Raw genomic sequence first — 17,495 nt, 5'->3', positions numbered from 1 at the left:
GGGACAGAAGAAAAAAGTTATTTTCTCCACATATATAATATAAATGCTAACCTAAAACCTAAATATCCGTTCAATTGTACGCTAAACTGAGATTTTATCCACAGCTTAAAGGAATACTTCACCCATACGGAACCGGCGTTCTATCGTTTATAAAATCACTATTATAATATAATGAATGAGGTTTTTCTTCCCTCAGTCTTCCCTCAGTCTTCCCTTGGCCCAGCTGTCCTGTTAATCCTAACCCTACATTTTTCTTACTGTGATGTCACAGTAAGAAAAATTTACTCTCTTTCTGCCTTTTCTCAGGCTAGGATGAACCAATTTCAATTTTTTTTTTGCACATTTATACTAAATAGGATCTCAGAGTTCAATACACCTTCATATTCCCACCGGTGAAGTAGGTCTTTGTGCCTACTGGGAGCCATTTATTTTAGTTTTCTTGTGTCTCTTGAATAATCCACAGTAGCTCTGAGTCAAGAGGCTGATTGGCGGAGTGATACCAAAAATAAACGGCCGTCTGGTGGAAAACTAAAGCTGTGGATAAAATCTCAGTTTAGCGTACAATTAAATGGATATTAAGGTCTTAAGTTACCATTTATATATGTAAAGTAAAAACGTATTTCTTCAGGCCCTGTCTGCTACAGTACAAGGCTGACTTCTGTCCCCGCCAAACTACTTATAGTGACTGCACTGAAAGCCATTTCCATAAGGTAACACACTAACTATGCCTAAGTATAGTATAGTGTGCCATCTACATAAGGTAACACACTAACTATGCCTAAGTACTCCATACAACCCATCTTCAAAAATACCTAACTATCCCTCTAAGGATAGACATAAGCAGAATTATTCTATATGAACTGCAGTGACAATTCAAGACTTAAAACTAAAAAGGTGAGTTGATATGTTCTTGCATACTTAAAAAAAATTATGTGATGATTGATTGAAATGCAGTGGTATTTCAAAATCCAATATGCTCAAATATCGCCCTTTATCTAATCATATCTCAGGTTATGTTGAAAGTTATGATTCCGAGGAGATTGATTCCGAGGAGATTGATTTCTCTGCGCCAGTTTCAACCAAGTCATTCCCTCCCCTGACACAGACAGGTGGCAGTTGACTTTATCCTTTTTCCACACAGTCACATGACCAAGTTTTATGTAAGAGAAAAAAAAGGTTTACACTCACAGTAGATTTGTTCACCCTATGAAGACTTTTTGGTTAGGTGCTATTATTATGTAAGACGTCGCAACATAATTGTAGTGTAATGTTGTTTGTAGTCATCAAATTGAAAAAAGAGTATTTTGTTTTGCGCCTCTTTCCACAGGAGGTCAGAGATCTTATCCTAACTACTCGTAAATTGCTCTGAATCTCAGTAGCTAAACAATGCAACGTCAACACAGATATTTAAAGCACTCCAGTGTGGAAGGGAATGAAAGACAGACACGGACAGGTAGAGAGAGAGAGAGATGGAAAGATATGCAGCACAAATTACACTAATGGACATCCACTGTGGTGCCCTGGGCTTAGGGCGGATTAGAGTTTACCACGTCACTAAGAACACCCACCCACACACACACACACACACACACACACACACACACACACACACACACACACACACACACACACACGCATCAACAACAGATAGGCACACCATGGTAATCTGCTACCTTGGTTACATCCATTACACAGCCCCAATAAAATTACTGTATACATACAAAATAAATAAATACATACAATTCCTGCATATATGATCATTTTTGGTTTGATACATACAACATTGATTTATCAGCATGACTTTCTCCATTGAATTATGCTTTGGAATGGGATCAGCCAGTTATTTGGCTGGACCAATAAATGAAACAAACGAGAGCGTTGATGAGTATATTTTTAAAACAAGGGCTCCCTCTGCTGGCCTACATACTTAATAGTCTTATTTTATCAGGACTGTGATATTAAAGGGGCATTCCACCTATTTGAAACATCTAATGCAGTTTTCTCATCATGAAGAGTGCTGTAGCCTACAGTATGTGAAAACAGTTAGGCTATATACATTGCTATGGAGGATTTTTATTTTTTTACATATCTTTAAAATCTTTTTAATATTAATAACCCAACAACCAAGTGGTTGACAGAACATGAAATAGGTATTTCTTTATAGAACCAACTAGGCCTAAAGGCTATTTACCCTTTTGAATGTTATGGCATTAATAGTGTATGAAATATTAAAAACACAATCATGTTACTTCTGCTGTATTGAGTGAAAGACACCTTACTAAGACAATACACATTTTACATGATCTTAAAAAGATTGCACTGACTCCATTACTGTATGAGTGGTAGTCATGTAGTCATAGCATCATAGCCATAGTAAAAAAAACGGACCAATCAGCAGCTTGGACGTTCGGCTAACTCCGTCATTCACGTGATTGTTGTCGTCACCATCGTCTTCGTTTGTGTCCGGTCCGTCCAGAGAGTCTCCCTCTTTAGCACACAGGACAGTCCAGCACCCACTGCGGTACCATGTTCCGAGCCGTGTTCCGACTGTCAGCCTCAGGGGCCCGGAGTCTGGCCCGGTCACGACCCAGCTACTCAGGTAGGACCGCTCGCATCACACCCTTCCGTGAAACGATTTAACGTTAGCTTCTGTAATAGAGATGACTACAGTGAGCTTGCTCTGCTAGCCGCCTAGCTTAGCCACCGCTGTGTGTGTGTATGGAAAAGGTAACTTAGGGTGACATTGAATTATATTTTATGATCGGCTATCCGTGTGGTCTTGAATTGAATATATCCGTGCGTTTCCACCTTTGTAGAGTAGTTTAAATGAAGTGGCGCGAAATGAATTATAAGAGAAAAAAATCCACGACCTTGTGATGACCCTCCTTAGTTAGTTCAATAGCGTCAGTGACCGCAGTTTATACGCAGCCGAGATCAACACTTAGTAATGTTTAAAACTAACTGAACGCAGACTATATTATTAGGTATACTGCTATATATTTATAATGTGAATATAGTTAACTTTGGAAGCCATGAACAATTGTAATATGTGACTCATTCTGATGCCAGTATCCTCCCATATTAACTGTCCTGACCTGACCTGAACTCCCTTTTAGATAGGTCATCCTTCTTTATCTTTCAGTAGATGGGTATGCTGACTAATTGGTGACAGCTGCCTGATGAGGTTAAGTTTATGTATACTTTTTTTGTTTTAAATGTATTTCAAAAAGAGGACTTTTTAGTTGTCAGAGTGATGTCGTGTAGAGGATATTACATAGATATGAAGTTGGATATTCTGTACACATTAAAGAATCCCCATTACATTATTGTTGTGTGACATAAATTATGATGAGGAAAAAATCATAAATGTATGTATTCATCTTGTTGGTTTGATTTGAATTTTAAGTTGCCAAATTAAATGTATCGTAGAAATACCTACTGCAACGGATATTAACAACAAGTCACGTACACAACTTTCAAACAGCCTTCACAGACCCACAGCATCAATGGCAATGCAGCTGAAAAGTTTTTATGCCACCGACCTGATTTCACTTGTCTGAATAAGGGCCTGCAATGCATTGAGTTTTATCTTTTTTTACGTTTTGCAAACTGTTATAACAATTCATATTCCATGCCTGAATGTCTATGTTCAATGCAGTCTTGCTCACTGACATTAGCCAGCTTGACCCTTATATTCGATGTGAGGTTATCGAATATCATTCAAGATCATAACATGTGATTACGTTTTTGATCATTATCATCAAAGCTTGTCAGTGTTTGAGGAAGAGTTTGGAATAAATCATTTTTTTTTTCTATTTAGGTATTTTTAGTTTTTTTAATACTTACAGAAATATGCCTGAAGCACCAACTACAGTCAAGTATTAAATATTGGCTTAGAATGCGTGTCCAAAAGCACAGTCTTATTTATTAGTTTAATACGATATTAACTCATTTAAATCAAATTTCCATCTTTTTACTTTTTACTACAATCTAAATGTCTTGTACCTAGCTTGTTTCGTTAACTAAATAAATACAAGTTTTGTAATAAAGACTTTTTATTTATTACAACATTATAGGAACTTGTATTTTTTAAGAACAAGTAGCTTATTAAATATTCGCAAATGTATCGTCACTAGTATTCAATTTTTTTTTTCAAAGACATCTCTTGTCTTGCTCATGTTTTCCAGCTCCGTTGGCCTCCAGGTGTTACTCCCATGGCAAAGTGGAGTCCGACGAGGAGTTTGATGCCCGCTGGGTCACGTACTTCAGCAAGCCTGACATTGATGCCTGGGAGCTGAGGAAAGGTCAGCTTGTTGACAGCTTGTTGCTTTTCATGTTCTCAATCTGTGTTCTTGTCCCTTTGTTTGGTAATTTTTATGATTCCTTTTCGGGGTTCATTTGGAAATCATGACAGAAATACAATAATTAGTCAAAAAAATGCAATCTAATATTTTCGCTCTGTTATTGTTTGAACTTCTGCTGACTATTGGAAGTAACGTGGCTTCTTCCAATTGATTCTAACCTAAAGGCATGAACACCTTGATTGGGTATGACCTGGTACCCGAGGCCAAGATCCTGGATTCAGCACTAAGGGCTTGCCGGAGACTGGATGACCTGGCCAGCGCCATCCGCATCCTTGAGGCTGTTAAGGTGAGCGACTGTCCCTTCATAGGTCCACCTAGGGTCTGCCATACACATCTTAAAGCTGAACTTTGTTACAGTGAGGAAGTGGCTTCGTCTTTGTCACTGTAGGGCAGAGAAAATTCAGGTTAATCTTGATATTTCTTTACGATAAAATTAAATTTAAACTAAATTACTATTTATTTAAAATAAATAACAGATACATATAATGTAACACCACTAATAGCAAATACTTTATAACTAGATAATAGCGTTTGAGACGTGAGACGTTATCATTACTTGAATGTTGCGGCCTAGTTTGACTAAATGCTCCTTGTTTAATGTTGACATTTGTTTGTGTTTTTGCAGGACAAAGCAGGTCCCCACAAAGACATCTATCCATACCTCCTCCAAGAGTTGCAGCCCACCCTGTCAGAATTAGGCATCTCAACACCAGAGGAGCTAGGCATTGACAAGTTATAAACTGTCAAGGTGAGAGCCCACTATACCATACCACTACATCACAAGGCTCGGGAAGGAGATGTGGCTTAAGAAAGAGAATATCCTCCGTAGTTTAGTATTACATACTGATGCTGCTTGCTCTATGAATGTACAGTAGATCATGATTTACATAACATTATTTGATTGCAGCTGAAATACCCTTTGTTTCTCTTTCCTCAGGTCATTTATTAAATTAAGAGATGAGAAGAGCTCTCCTGATTGTCTCCTGTCAAATATGTCTATATTGTTGATTAAATCCATGCTATCCTGTTCTGTAGAAAATGGTGGACCTAATAAAAGAAAACCAATCAGAATGTGTGTGAGGTGTTTTTTTTCTTTTGGTAAATAATTTGGTGTTTTTATACCTATACCGGACAGTCAACATTTTGGGTTATAAGAGGTGTATATACTATTATTGGCACAGATTACTGGGCTACATATTGTGAATAAAACGGAGCCAGCATTAATGTTACTAGTTACACTGTTGCCTTTTCTGCTATTTCAAGCGAAATGTCTTGTGAAATGTTATATTATGAATTGTGCAGGTTAGTTCAAGACTACAAGACCCTCTACTAGGCCTGCTGCTCTTCTGCTAGTCCTGACCTCTGAACCTGAACATTCTCTTGTTAACAATAGTAAAGTACAGTTGACTTATTATTTTGATGAAAATGGCCATCACCAAGCATACACCCTTTTTGGAGGGAAAAAAACAAATTGGTGACATGCTTTTTTAACATGTCTTGTCTTAACATTACAGTTTGTGATGTTCCCGTATAAGAGCACTACATGTGTGATGACATGCAGTGGTCTACAAATCAATATAACCTAAACACCAATTGAAGCCATGTATGGCAGTGAATGCACCATCTGTGTTTTGGAAATATATAGTAAGCCTACCACATGCCCGAAAGTAAAAGAAAAAAACACCACCATTCATCTTGTTTAATTATTATTTTTATTATTTGCTAAAGGTGTTTTTCTAGTACAAGAAACTGCAAACAATGCAACTGCTCAGAATCAAACATCGCATGTGTGTTTATTTTACTTCTTGGAAGAGATACGTCACGTTTTATTTTGGAAGTTTTCCGGAAGTAGGGTCAAAGCTGTCACAGCAGAACCAGGACAGCTAGCTAAAAAGTGCCTCATTGCTCCTGAAGAAAACAACTAAAAGTCGCGCGCCGGTGGCTTGACTGTCATCATGGTTGTGTTGTGTTATAAACTGTGACTACTGACGCCACCATGATGAACGACATCATTGAGGAGCCGGAGAAGGACACGCTGCTGGAGGCGCAGCCCGAGACACAAGTTTTATCGGTAAATGTCAGCTAAGCTAGTCCGGCTAACGGGGGGCTTGTAAACACAAACTGGGAAGCTATTTGGCTAGCCTAGCCTATGATGATTTTAACAGTTGTTTTAGCTGAGACACTTCGTGTGAAAACAGCATCGGGACGGTTTCGCTCTCTATCGTTAGAATGAGCTGAGCTTTACCTTAAGTGAATATCGAGGGACATTTTTAATGGGCTTAGAAACGCGTTCAAGTGATTACCTAGCCCATCTTTTCCTGCAAACCTAAAGGGTTGCCGGGAAATGTTGTGGAAGTTTATTGATTTCCTAAAAGTCACATGCTAAGTGGAATTTAGGGGTTTACCATTTCAGACAGACAATTGACAACCAGAATACATCAACATGAGTTATTCTACAAGGGAAGAGATTGTGATTGAATCAAGTTGGATTAAAAACGTTCAAGTAATCATTGAGAACTCTTCTGTCTTGTAAATGAGCTATTACACTTTGCCTTGCTGTTTACATGAATAAGAAATATCGTCTGCAACTTCAGGGCCCGAGTAGTGGCACCAGACCTAAGACCACTGATGGAGGGATCAGGCCTGTGGAGAAGAGAGGACCTTACATCATGTCCAGAGCTTCAGCCATCCACCTCAAACTACGTGAGCATTGTCTCCTGTCTTCAAGGCCAATGACACCAGCGGGTTGTTCTAACGCCTGGCTGTAGGTCAACGGATGTTTGTAGGAGTTCAGCTTAGGCTCATACTAAAGTATACAGCAACAACAAAGGGCAGTGAAAAAGAGTATTGAATACGAAACCTAGTACAACCCTTTCTTTATAGGTCCATGAGTAAGACAGCAGAGCCAGTCATGTGACACTGCTGAGATAAGTCACTCAGACTTTTCATCATGTAGTCTTTTTCCCTTGTAGGCCAGTGTCATGGACAGGGAAGATATCCACACCGAAAAGATGTGATGTGGGGTTTCATGAACGGTCTCTGTGGTTTTAAATATGTTCACGCACGTGAAAGGAAAAGGACAACGTAACAAGTGGTGGAAGTGCTGTCTGTTAAACAAATTTGAACAAAATTTACTTTATTGTGCATTAAAAAAATATTTAAAAAAGAGTAAATTGACAGGAAGAAATACATATTACAAAACTGGACCTGCGTTTAGCATTATGTCAAAGAAAAATAATGGTCCTAACTCGCCGAAACATGAATTCTTAAAACGAAGCATACCTGTTTTTTTTAAACATTACACATTCATTACCTATATTTACATATTTTGGCCAAGGTGTAATGGATAGGTAGATCAACTTTTGTGAGCTCGGAAAGTCCACTCATCTCCCCAGCATTAAGGAGAGTTATAGAGCTGATATAACCTTTTACTATTCCTAATCTTGGACAAATGATAGGACACACACACATACCAGCAGGTGTCCATATACGCTTAGGCCTTGTTTTGCACTTATATACTATCTATGACTTACACATCCGGTAACACATATGTCAAGATCAGGTCTGCTTGGAGCATGAGGACAGAAGAATAAGTGAGCTTTGGGGAAAAAAGCAAAAAAGCGCATATTGGCAAATACATTGTACTTTACTTGTGTAAACCAATATAAAAATCCAATGAAATCAAGTGTATTAGCCTGCATGTTTTCCCTTTTTAAGCAGCATGTAATACAGGTTATGCTGTTTTTTTGTTTTTGTTATGTTTCAATCAGCTTGTCATTCGTTTGAAAGTTTGCTAAACTGCTAAAAAACTTGCTGAGAGTTTGTGTAGAAAGCTTCATAAATCAAGTCCTACACTGAGATAAGATTACTTTTTTTTATTTCAAGGTTTTGGTGTCATTGGCAATAATCCCTCTCCAGTCAGTCCTAGTCAGCACATTTGTGTCTCTTATTTACTCCCAGAGAAACACAGGGAGATGGCGAGGAAAGCACTGAAGAAGAAAGCCCTCTCCCCGGCCCCTGCAGTCATGCATCAGCCAAGACAAGGAGCCAAGAGGTAGGGGACACTGCTCTGTGTGTGTGTGTGTGTGTGTGTGTGTCTGTGTGTGTGTGTCTGTGTGTGTCAGTGTAATGCTTGAGACGAGGTGTTCTTTTTCGCATCATTCATTCAATTTCTGCTTCTCCTCTTTTCAGGACGGTGAAGTACAACAAGGGCTACGCTGCTTTGAGTCAGCACGCGGAGGACAGTTTGGTGGCACTGGACTCAGACAGGTAATGTTACACCTGGTATACAGGTGATGATGTTGTGAAATAGCTACATTTGTGAGCTGACATTTTCCTTCTGGAACAAGTTTTTATAGAGATTTAAAGAGAAAACAATGAATTTGTATGAGCACTTATAGAAATAAAAATATTGTATATTATTATATATAATATAGAAAGAAAAATTTATGATTTCTATATTGATGGTTGTGATCATGGTTTGCTTTGTTTTGGAATCAGTTTCAGATTGATGTTTTGGTTTCTATTTTGTTTCATTTATTATCGTCATGCACTGACATGAGTTGACATGTAGAGTGTTTTTCTTTTTGTTTGTTTTGTTTTGAGGGGGCAGGAAATATAAGATATTCTTCACCCTGCCTCCTTTTCCTCATGGTTTTATGGATTGTACATGTGAGAATGTCGAAATGAGTTTTGTTGGAAGACATCCATGGAGGAAATAAATATAAATCAATCAATCAATCAATCAAGTTTTGTTTTGATATTCTGGTCGATTGGCAAATATGCAGAGCAGTTATGATGAAACATGCACACAGTCATTGCAGGGTATAGGCAAAATATGTCCCAACTGTTCTCTTTTTTCTTTCTAGTTTAAGTTCTGCTTAATGTTATGGGAAGGGAAGCAAAGTCTATCTTATTTGAAGTGTGTAATCAAAGCATGAAATCAGGACCCGTGGACATTAGCCAGCTCCTGTTTGATGTTTGGCATTCTCCCAGCTCTTGGGTCCCTCCCTATGTTTCTGGATGACGGCATGACGCATTAAAATTGTTGACCTCAGAATGACACAACCTGTTCTGCCTGTTTTCACAGCGATGAAGAGATCGATTTTGAGCAGTATTCCTCAGGATACTCTTCGGCTGAGGTGAGTTAGCCCCACGGGACCTTCTTCCGATGCTTTCACAGTTTGCGCGTGCACACATTCTAACAGGCAGACTGTTGTTGCATGGGTGTGCAAAGATCAGTTTCTTGGCCATCCAAGTATGTGCAAAGATAGTTTGTGTTATTAGCAACCTGGGCTTTATTTTACCATTTTACCACTTTTGTGCAACTTTTCGCTCAAAACTTTGACCTTCACAAATATATTGTAAGGAATGGACAACATAATACCTATCTGCTCCATGAAAAAAATGTTTACAGGTTCAAAAAGAATTGAAAGCAGATCCTACATATCATGCAGGAGCAGTATACTGACTGCCTGTCCATAAGTAGATTGTGAGTGCAAAAGACCTGTATTTGTTTTTGATCATTCCATTGTTGTTTTTCAGTCACTCCCTCTGAGCCTCTGGCTAGACATGTAGTCAGTGTCATGTACTGCATTCAGTCTTACTTGTTTTGTCACATTGCTGTTGAGCAACTGTAGAAATGTCATAATAGCGAAGATGCACGCAACAAATTCAAACAGAGCTAGACCTAGGCTTGTCATTGATTCATGACCATTCATAGAGATTTTTCAAATAACTTTGTTTCAACATGTCCAAATGCCTTAGAAAAATGTAAGTCAGCCCATAGCCTTTGCACAATTAGGAGACTTCTTGTTGACTTCCATGGTAAACTACTTTGCTAATGTGGCTTGAAAACATCATTATAAACAGTTTAAATAGGAAAGCATAACATCATACCTATTAGTGCTGTCCTCAGTATTTGAGTAAGTCAGATTTAGCCTAGTTATGGAAGGAAGATGAAGCTTCACCTTTGGAAATCTGTATTCCGTTTGCTTCATAACAAATGGCATAAGTAATCAGAGGTTATGGAAATGTTAGTATGAACATATTAACCTGAGTGAGAGGTCGACGGGAGTGGGCTCCTTGTTTTCCCATGCACGCGTGTGTGTGTGTGTGTGTGTGTGTGTGTGTGTGTGTGTGTTACTCAAGTCCTTTCTCTGCTCTCCAGGTCCATCCAGACTTAAGCAAGCAGCTGCTTCAGGACGGCTATCGTCTGGACGAGATCCCCGATGACGAGGACCTGGATCTGATTCCACCCAAAGCCATGGGCTCGTCTGTGTGCTGCTGCTCCGTGGGCCCGTCCTGTAGCATGCAGTGAATGACTGTGCCGCCACTCTAACCTTATGAAGGCTTGGATCCAGTTCCTGTCACTGCTGTGCTGCCTGAGGACTTCCAGCTCTGAAGCTAAACTCTTGCCGATGCAGGACTGCGTGCTCCCCCAGAAAACGCGGATGGACATAAGCCTTATCCACTGTGACCCCACACGTATTTTTTTCTCGCTTTTTATAGAACTATATGAAATGTTAACTAACACTGCTTCAAAAGGTTTGGCAGAGTCATTTGTCATTTGGGAAACGTTCTCATTGACTCAAAGGAGAGCAAGTTACTGTTGTTTCCTTCGTTTGCCTCTAAGCATGACATGCACATGGTGTATGGTATTCCAGGCAAATTTTCTAAATCTATCTGCAATGGTATGAAGACACATCTCATCTCGACCTTTGACATTCCCTGACTACTGTTGCATTAACTGGCTTTTTTTTAGTTTTTGTTACATTCACTTTATTCGCCCTCAAATATTACTTTTGAGTTTTTATTTCAAAATAGGCTGGCCACCACTTTGGAGAAAAAGTTATTACACCTATTCCAACAAGCATACTAACTAATAAGATATGTGTTTTAATATGAAGCATAGCAGTGATTATAAATAGGATGTTACATTGATTGAGTGAAGCCACTTGTGTATTTTAGTGTAGCAGATAAGATGGGCCCGTTCTAATCTTCTATTGATTCCAAATGATATGGTTTGTGTCTGAGAAGACAGAGGGTTTTACAAGTTGTCACAGAGCAAAAGGCTTTATACCAAGTAATGTAAAGGAAAGCACTGTTTGAAAGAGTAATACCTACACTTGCACGACTGCGCAGGGCACAAAACGTAAGCAGATGAGTTACTGAAGTGCTTTGATAGCTGGACCAATGTTATTTGATTAGATCAGACTCTTTACAGTCACTGTATTGTAGAAATGAGTTTCATTCCAGAGACCAATGTCCGCTTCATTGAAAAAAACCGTTTTGTCATCTAAAGACATTTGTTTATGTAGTTAGATACATATACATGTGTACAGATAGATACAGGTTTTCTAATTTAAATCATTATTTTTCTGATTGTCATGCTTTAGAAAACAATTTGGGATGGATGGTAAGAATCCAAAAATATATTTATATTAATTGATTACTTTAATGTCTGATTAATGGATATGTAGCATTATGGATCGGATATCACTCTGAACACATCGGAGTGTGTGTGTGGTCAGCAGATTTGAGTTACATTCTATTTATTTATTTGTATACTTTTTTTGGGAGACACTAAGAACAATTGTTACAGGTTGGAAACGGTAAACTTTTTAGGTATTTGTTTACCCATGGTAAATGCACGCCATTAAACATGCATAAGTGTCAACTATTTGGTAAAAATTATTTTCTGATATCAGAAATCTTTTATCTAAAAAAAAATATACATTTTATTTTATTTTTCCACAAAACTATTATTTTTTACTCATGTGATAAGTCTGGGTCATATTTTCTATCAACTGTTTATTTTGAAACTGTGCTTTAACAAAAACAAAAAATTCAATATCGGAGCAGGTGACAGTAATCACTTTCTCAGGCTATTTTATTTGGTGTGTGTGTGTGAGTGGCTACAAAAGGAAGATGCCTTTCACATACATTTGTAAAAATATATAATTTAATTGCGCAACTGCTCAGTAGAGGTTTGAAGTCAGGATAAATGTATGGCTGTAGACCACACTCACAATCTCCCACGCTGGTTGCTAAAAGGCGTAACTTTCCATCGTAAAAAAATAAACGGCAGTATAGCATTCCACATGACCATAAAGTAGTGAGAGACTGGATATAGTGTGACATTTTGTGCAAGCTAATGTATGATGTCAGCTTAATTTGTTCTTGACAGAGTCTGGGATCAGCTCATAAAAATTCAGGAAGGGGAAAGAAAATCCAGGCGTTGAACTTGTTACAGTACTTCCATGAGTTGCCTCCTCACAGAGCTCCACGGTTGTAATGTTGCTGATTTTTAGGAATAAAAGGGGATTCTACTCCTACATAATGTCTGAGTCACTTGATACGAACGTGAGGTAAATGCTTTAGATGTGGCAACGGAATTGAGAAGTGTACCGACTCTGACCCTGGCTCAATGTTTTTATGTACACACTAATATTGCACTTGGCACCAGTTGTCAGTAAGCAAGTACACTTGAATCACCTGTACTATGCAACTCTTGGGACAATCTGCTTGTTATACAACATTGTGGCGAGTTATTCAGTGCTAAATGCAATAACTTAAATAGTTATTTTATAATGGTAAACGTCTTTTTTTATTTGACTGTACTGTTTATTGATTTACATTATTAAATAAAACTATATACGTTCATGTGTATTCATGTGATTATGATGAACAACAATCGTTTCTGGTACTGCTTGTGGAAGGAGGTAGCAGGTCAATGACGTATTTTAAATAATGGGAATGAGTTATATAATTTGAGTATATGTGGTTGATAAACAGCATTAAACATAGTACATGTGATAGTCGCTGTTTCCAAAAGGGGGCAGCATTGAGCTATGCCGCATTCTAATGGACTCGGCTACCAATTGAACTTCACTGTTAGGCACCTTTATATTGTAGTATTTGCACTTGGATATTGCATCATAAGGGTTATGAAGCAATTATGTGACACTGTAGGCCTGCTCAAGCCACGTGTGACTTGTTCACTAGATGACTGGAGAACGAGAGACCAATCTACACAGGCAAAGATTAATTTCCAACCAAGCAATTTGGGTAATGAAATACATTCAGTGATATCATTCATGTCAATTATAAACTTAATCATATATATTTAGATCAATTAACAAATGCATCGGGCACTATATAATTGGGAAGCTTTGAAAAGTAATTGTAGGCCTACTGTAAGATTTGCATTGAAATAACGTAGGTAGACTAATGTAAAAAAAATAACCACAACCATTTGCATGTAGGCTACAGTTCATAGACGTCTAAATGCTACGTTTAGGCTACACATGGAAGAAATGGAAGCCCATATGGATAAAGAGATCAACTGATTATAGACTAGTATAGGCCTACTACTGGTGTCATGAAACTGAAAAGGCCGTGAGACTTGTTGCTGTCAGTGGGCGGGCCTGCTGTTTTGCTCCATGCGGGGGGTGTCAATTGAAGGGGAGAAAAAAAAACGAAAAAAAAGCGACTGAAGGGAGTCACCTCAGCGCTCTCCGAGATATGAGAACGGACGATTTTCCAGACGTTCCCCCTTTCCATTAAATAAGAGAATCGCTAAAATCACGGGGGGAAGGAAGGAAAGAAAGAACGAGAGGTTGCCACATTTGGAGAGGTCGCCCAGAAGAGAGAATATAGCGCCTTTCTTTCTGTCGGCGGATCTGCGTGCACAGTGCTTCTGCCCCCTGTGCGCGCGCGCCCGTGTGTGTGTGTGTGTGTGTGTTTACAAGTGTTTGAACGAGTGCCACAAACGAGGGACGAAGAAGGAGGATAAAGCCCAAGGAAAGGAAGGAGGGATGGTGGACAATTCAGGGAGCAGTAAGGCACAAATGGTAAGTCGTGGTCCTGCTTGGCGTGACCTGCGTCGAGCTAAAAACCTTCCGAGAGACGCAGTTTGACCGCGCTTTATATTGACGAAGAGGAGTTAGCTAGCTAAACGTTACACTCATCAAAAAGAAAAAAAGAGGATAAACTTTCACAGCCTATTTGACCTTTGTGGTATGTTACTTTTGGCTTATTTTTACAGTCTTACGTCAACACTGTAATACGTCTTTTTGCAAAAACAACGTTAGCAGACTAGGTTGGCTTGTTTGTACGGTCAATTATCCTCAACATATCACGTATACGTTATCCACGTATTCTGAGGATGTGGCAGCTAGCCAAATGCGGAAAAGGTGCAAAAAAAAATTGCTACAGTTGTAACTGTTATTTGTCTCTTGGTTGGTTTGTTGGTTGTTTGCCAAATTGAAATGACTCAAGGTCAATACAGAGTCACTTTTGAGTTTGAACTGAGTTGAAATTTGAAAAAGTTGACGTCCCCGGCGGGTTGACTAATTTTAACACTATAGCTATATGACTGACCATTTTACTGTCCTTACTAAAACGCATTAGTTGAGGCCAATTTTTCACTCCCTGGTTGGACGAAGGCATATTAACGTCGTTGTCGAAAACATTGGTCTGCTTCTTCAAGAGCTCATAGTAAAACTTAAATATATTTTCTAACGTGTACTTTTTTTTGACACAATTATTATTTTTTGCTGCTGCTGTGTATTGTGTTTGAACCATAGACTGGATAAATGTTTTAACGTCTAGCTGTGACGTCTGTGTGGACTGTAGGGCAGCTTTAGTGCTTTTTTTAAGGTTGCAAATTCTACTATGTAATAACCCCCAATACATTACTGTGGTGACGGTGTTAGGGCCCACTCACACTAGTGCCACGGCCCCGTGCCAAAGCTCATTAGCATACTAAAGTCTAGAACGTTTGGCTAGTGTGACCACGCCAACTGTATTCCAGCACGGAACAGCCCCTTGGCCACGGCACACCTGGGAGAGGTGTGCCGTGGCCAAAGTACAGATGCTAATGAGATGACACGCGCACAAGCAAGCGCACAGGCGGCGTTCCTGACGTGAATTTATTAAGGATGCATTGTCCGTTAACGTCCGCTGCCTTACTAGTCGGCACCAGAATTGCCCACCACTTGGACTTGTAGCTATAATGTGTGAGAATTAACGTGTGTGTAGGCCTAGGTGTGGGCTAATAAAAGAGGGAGAGAGCTAATTAGGTCGGCTCAGAAAGCAAAGCAAAAATGTTTTCGTGTTTACTCACGTTCGTCAGATGATTTTTTTTCTTTTTCCTCCCGTCGGCTGTCATAACTGCATTTACGCATGGCGGTGGAGACGCACCCAAAACAACACACCGCGGCCCGGTGATAAGGAAACAGTAGCCTACGCTAAGGTTTAACAAGAAACTTTATAAAGACACTTAAAAAAACGATCTCTGCCCATACAAAAAGTTCTGACTTGGATTTGATGGAGCGATCGATGTGTACAAAACCATCCGGATACATAGCCTATGGTCTGATGACGGGCCGTTATATTAATAATAAACAGCGTGCTGCACAAATATGAGACTGTCCACCGCGACCTATTACGTCAAGGCTACATTAAAAAAAACAATAGCTTAAAGATTCTCGTTGCTCTAATGTGGAAGTGGAATATTTGATGCAAATTTGGCCGGATGAAAATATTCACAAACAGTCGTATAGCCTACAAGTAGACTACGCTCCAAATCCTAAACGCGCACGGTGCAAGTATGCCCAGGCCACGAGCAGTGTGAGCACGGGCCTGCGGGGGGAGTGGGGAGGGGGGGGAATCGTGCTGAATCGTGCTGAGCACGGAACAGGCAAACGGCACTAGTGTGAGTGCGCCCTTAGTGTGTTTTTTACCCCTCAATAACACATGCTCAGGTGAGTTTAGATGTTAAAGTTACAGAGGGAGTTACAGGGAGTAAACCTAATTGTAAAACGGTTTATATTCTGATATACTGCATATCAACATAAATAAAAAATAAGTGTCTGTACTCTGTACAGTTCAGATGTATTGCTGATTAGTTTATGAACGTTTGACTGTGTTCCCAGTTTATCAACTGACTGATTGACTGCAGCAGGGAGTTACACTGAACAAGTTTTTGAACCTGATGAAAATGACGTGGTTTTATCATGTTTGGTATTGGTTGTTTATTCATGTTTAAATAGGCCTCCTTGTTTTGCATTGTAGCTTTGATTTTTATTTATTTATTTATTCATTCATCCTTTCTTTTTGGATGGGGAATCCGCATGTGCCTCACACGTGTCTCATTTCATCCTCTATAATAAGATAGAGAGTAAATTAATTTGTGTGTATGGTAGGACTGTCACCCATGCCCTCTTCTCTTCCTTCCTCCCACAGCCCAGCATGTCTCAGGAGCCTGGCATGGCCTTCCCTCAGAGCGCCTCTGCAGGGGGGATGAAGCTGGAGGCGGTCATGGAGCAGCTCCAGCGCCAGCAGCAGGCCCGGCTGGAGATGGAGCGCAAGGAGAGGAAGCTGAGAGAGGCCCACATCATGTACGCCCAGCAGGTGGCCGCGCAGCAGGCCATCCTGGCTGCCGCGCGGGCTTCTGGGGCCAGCTTCATGGGCAAAGCCGGCCTGACTGGAATGATCCCTGGAGGTGGTGGTGGTGGTGGTGGTGGTGGCGGCGGCGGCATGCTGCTTCCTCCCCGTGTGTCCAACCAGAGCAGCGTGGACTCTGAGAGGGAGTACGACGAGGACAGAGGACGGGATTCTGGAGACGAGGACGACGACAACGAGATGATGGAAGGGGACGAAGGAAGCGAGGAAGACGAGGGGAGTGCCAGTGGTCTGGAGTTCCTCCGTAAGCAGACCCTGGCTCTGCAGCAGAGCGCCTCCCGCCTCCCCTCCCGTCCCATTGGCAGTTACTCTGCCTCGGCCCCCCAGAGGCCTGCGTCCCCACCAATCAGAGTCAAGCAGGAGCCTGACGAAGGCCTGTCTCCTGCCGGGCCTCGCTCCGCTACCTCTCCCAATGGACAGGCCGACTGGGGCTTTGATGACCAGTTCAGACAGGTTAGTGCCCCGGCCTGGCCTTGGCTCCTTTCCCCATACCGTTTCCTCCTTATGACATCAGTTCCTGTTTTGGTATTCAATCCACTCAGCTGTGCTTTCAAATTTCCCTGTAAAAACCACAGCTGGTGTAAACTTGTGTGTAACTAGGACTACTATCTGAACTATCATGTAGGGCTGCACAATTTAGAAAAAAAATCTTATTGCAATTAT

At 40.2% G+C, this 17,495-nt stretch overlaps 3 protein-coding genes across 3 annotated transcripts in view; all 3 read left to right on the top strand.

Annotated features, from left to right (window-relative positions):
• Nucleotides 1–2,445: 2,445 nt before the first annotated feature.
• cox5ab (cytochrome c oxidase subunit 5Ab) lies at nucleotides 2,446–5,435 on the top strand. The gene is made up of 5 exons (XM_080034323.1): nucleotides 2,446–2,599; nucleotides 4,188–4,304; nucleotides 4,529–4,650; nucleotides 4,990–5,112; nucleotides 5,302–5,435. Exons 1-4 carry the CDS (start codon nucleotides 2,527–2,529, stop codon nucleotides 5,101–5,103), a joined length of 426 nt encoding a protein of 141 aa, XP_079890449.1. The 5' UTR covers nucleotides 2,446–2,526; the 3' UTR covers nucleotides 5,104–5,112; nucleotides 5,302–5,435.
• Nucleotides 5,436–6,227: 792 nt separating this feature from the next.
• fam219b (family with sequence similarity 219 member B) lies at nucleotides 6,228–13,028 on the top strand. Its single transcript, XM_080027859.1, has 6 exons — nucleotides 6,228–6,435; nucleotides 6,959–7,067; nucleotides 8,325–8,418; nucleotides 8,556–8,633; nucleotides 9,454–9,505; nucleotides 10,534–13,028. Exons 1-6 carry the CDS (start codon nucleotides 6,361–6,363, stop codon nucleotides 10,681–10,683), a joined length of 558 nt encoding a protein of 185 aa, XP_079883985.1. The 5' UTR covers nucleotides 6,228–6,360; the 3' UTR covers nucleotides 10,684–13,028.
• Nucleotides 13,029–13,960: 932 nt separating this feature from the next.
• LOC307258090 (AT-rich interactive domain-containing protein 3B) overlaps nucleotides 13,961–17,495 on the top strand; it is a gene marked incomplete at its 3' end in the record, with an annotated part of 60,517 nt that continues 56,982 nt past the window's right edge. Inside the window, exons 1-2 of the mRNA XM_080037494.1 lie at nucleotides 13,961–14,218; nucleotides 16,614–17,285. Coding sequence (XP_079893620.1) covers nucleotides 14,183–14,218; nucleotides 16,614–17,285 — 708 coding nt within the window. The 5' untranslated portion in view covers nucleotides 13,961–14,182. The remainder of the gene's footprint in view (nucleotides 14,219–16,613; nucleotides 17,286–17,495) is intronic.

Source organism: Ammodytes marinus, assembly GCF_949987685.1.
Source record: "Ammodytes marinus genome assembly, chromosome: 1".
In the NCBI taxonomy this organism is placed as follows: domain Eukaryota; kingdom Metazoa; phylum Chordata; class Actinopteri; order Uranoscopiformes; family Ammodytidae; genus Ammodytes; species Ammodytes marinus.
This window is presented reverse-complemented; position numbering and strand designations above follow the sequence as displayed.

What these genes read in the sequence shown, in the direction of transcription:
- cox5ab (XM_080034323.1), top strand. Translation starts at nt 2,527, where the DNA reads ATGTTCCGAGCCGTGTTCCGACTGTCAGCCTCAGGGGCCCGGAGTCTG. An exon ending in TGCCTGGGAGCTGAGGAAAG is followed by an intron (nt 4,305 to 4,528) that starts GTCAGCTTGTTG and finishes TCTAACCTAAAG; the next exon opens with GCATGAACACCTTGATTGGG. An exon ending in GCATCCTTGAGGCTGTTAAG is followed by an intron (nt 4,651 to 4,989) that starts GTGAGCGACTGT and finishes GTGTTTTTGCAG; the next exon opens with GACAAAGCAGGTCCCCACAA.
- fam219b (XM_080027859.1), top strand. Translation starts at nt 6,361, where the DNA reads ATGATGAACGACATCATTGAGGAGCCGGAGAAGGACACGCTGCTGGAG. An exon ending in CCGAGACACAAGTTTTATCG is followed by an intron (nt 6,436 to 6,958) that starts GTAAATGTCAGC and finishes CTGCAACTTCAG; the next exon opens with GGCCCGAGTAGTGGCACCAG. An exon ending in CAGGATACTCTTCGGCTGAG is followed by an intron (nt 9,506 to 10,533) that starts GTGAGTTAGCCC and finishes TCTGCTCTCCAG; the next exon opens with GTCCATCCAGACTTAAGCAA.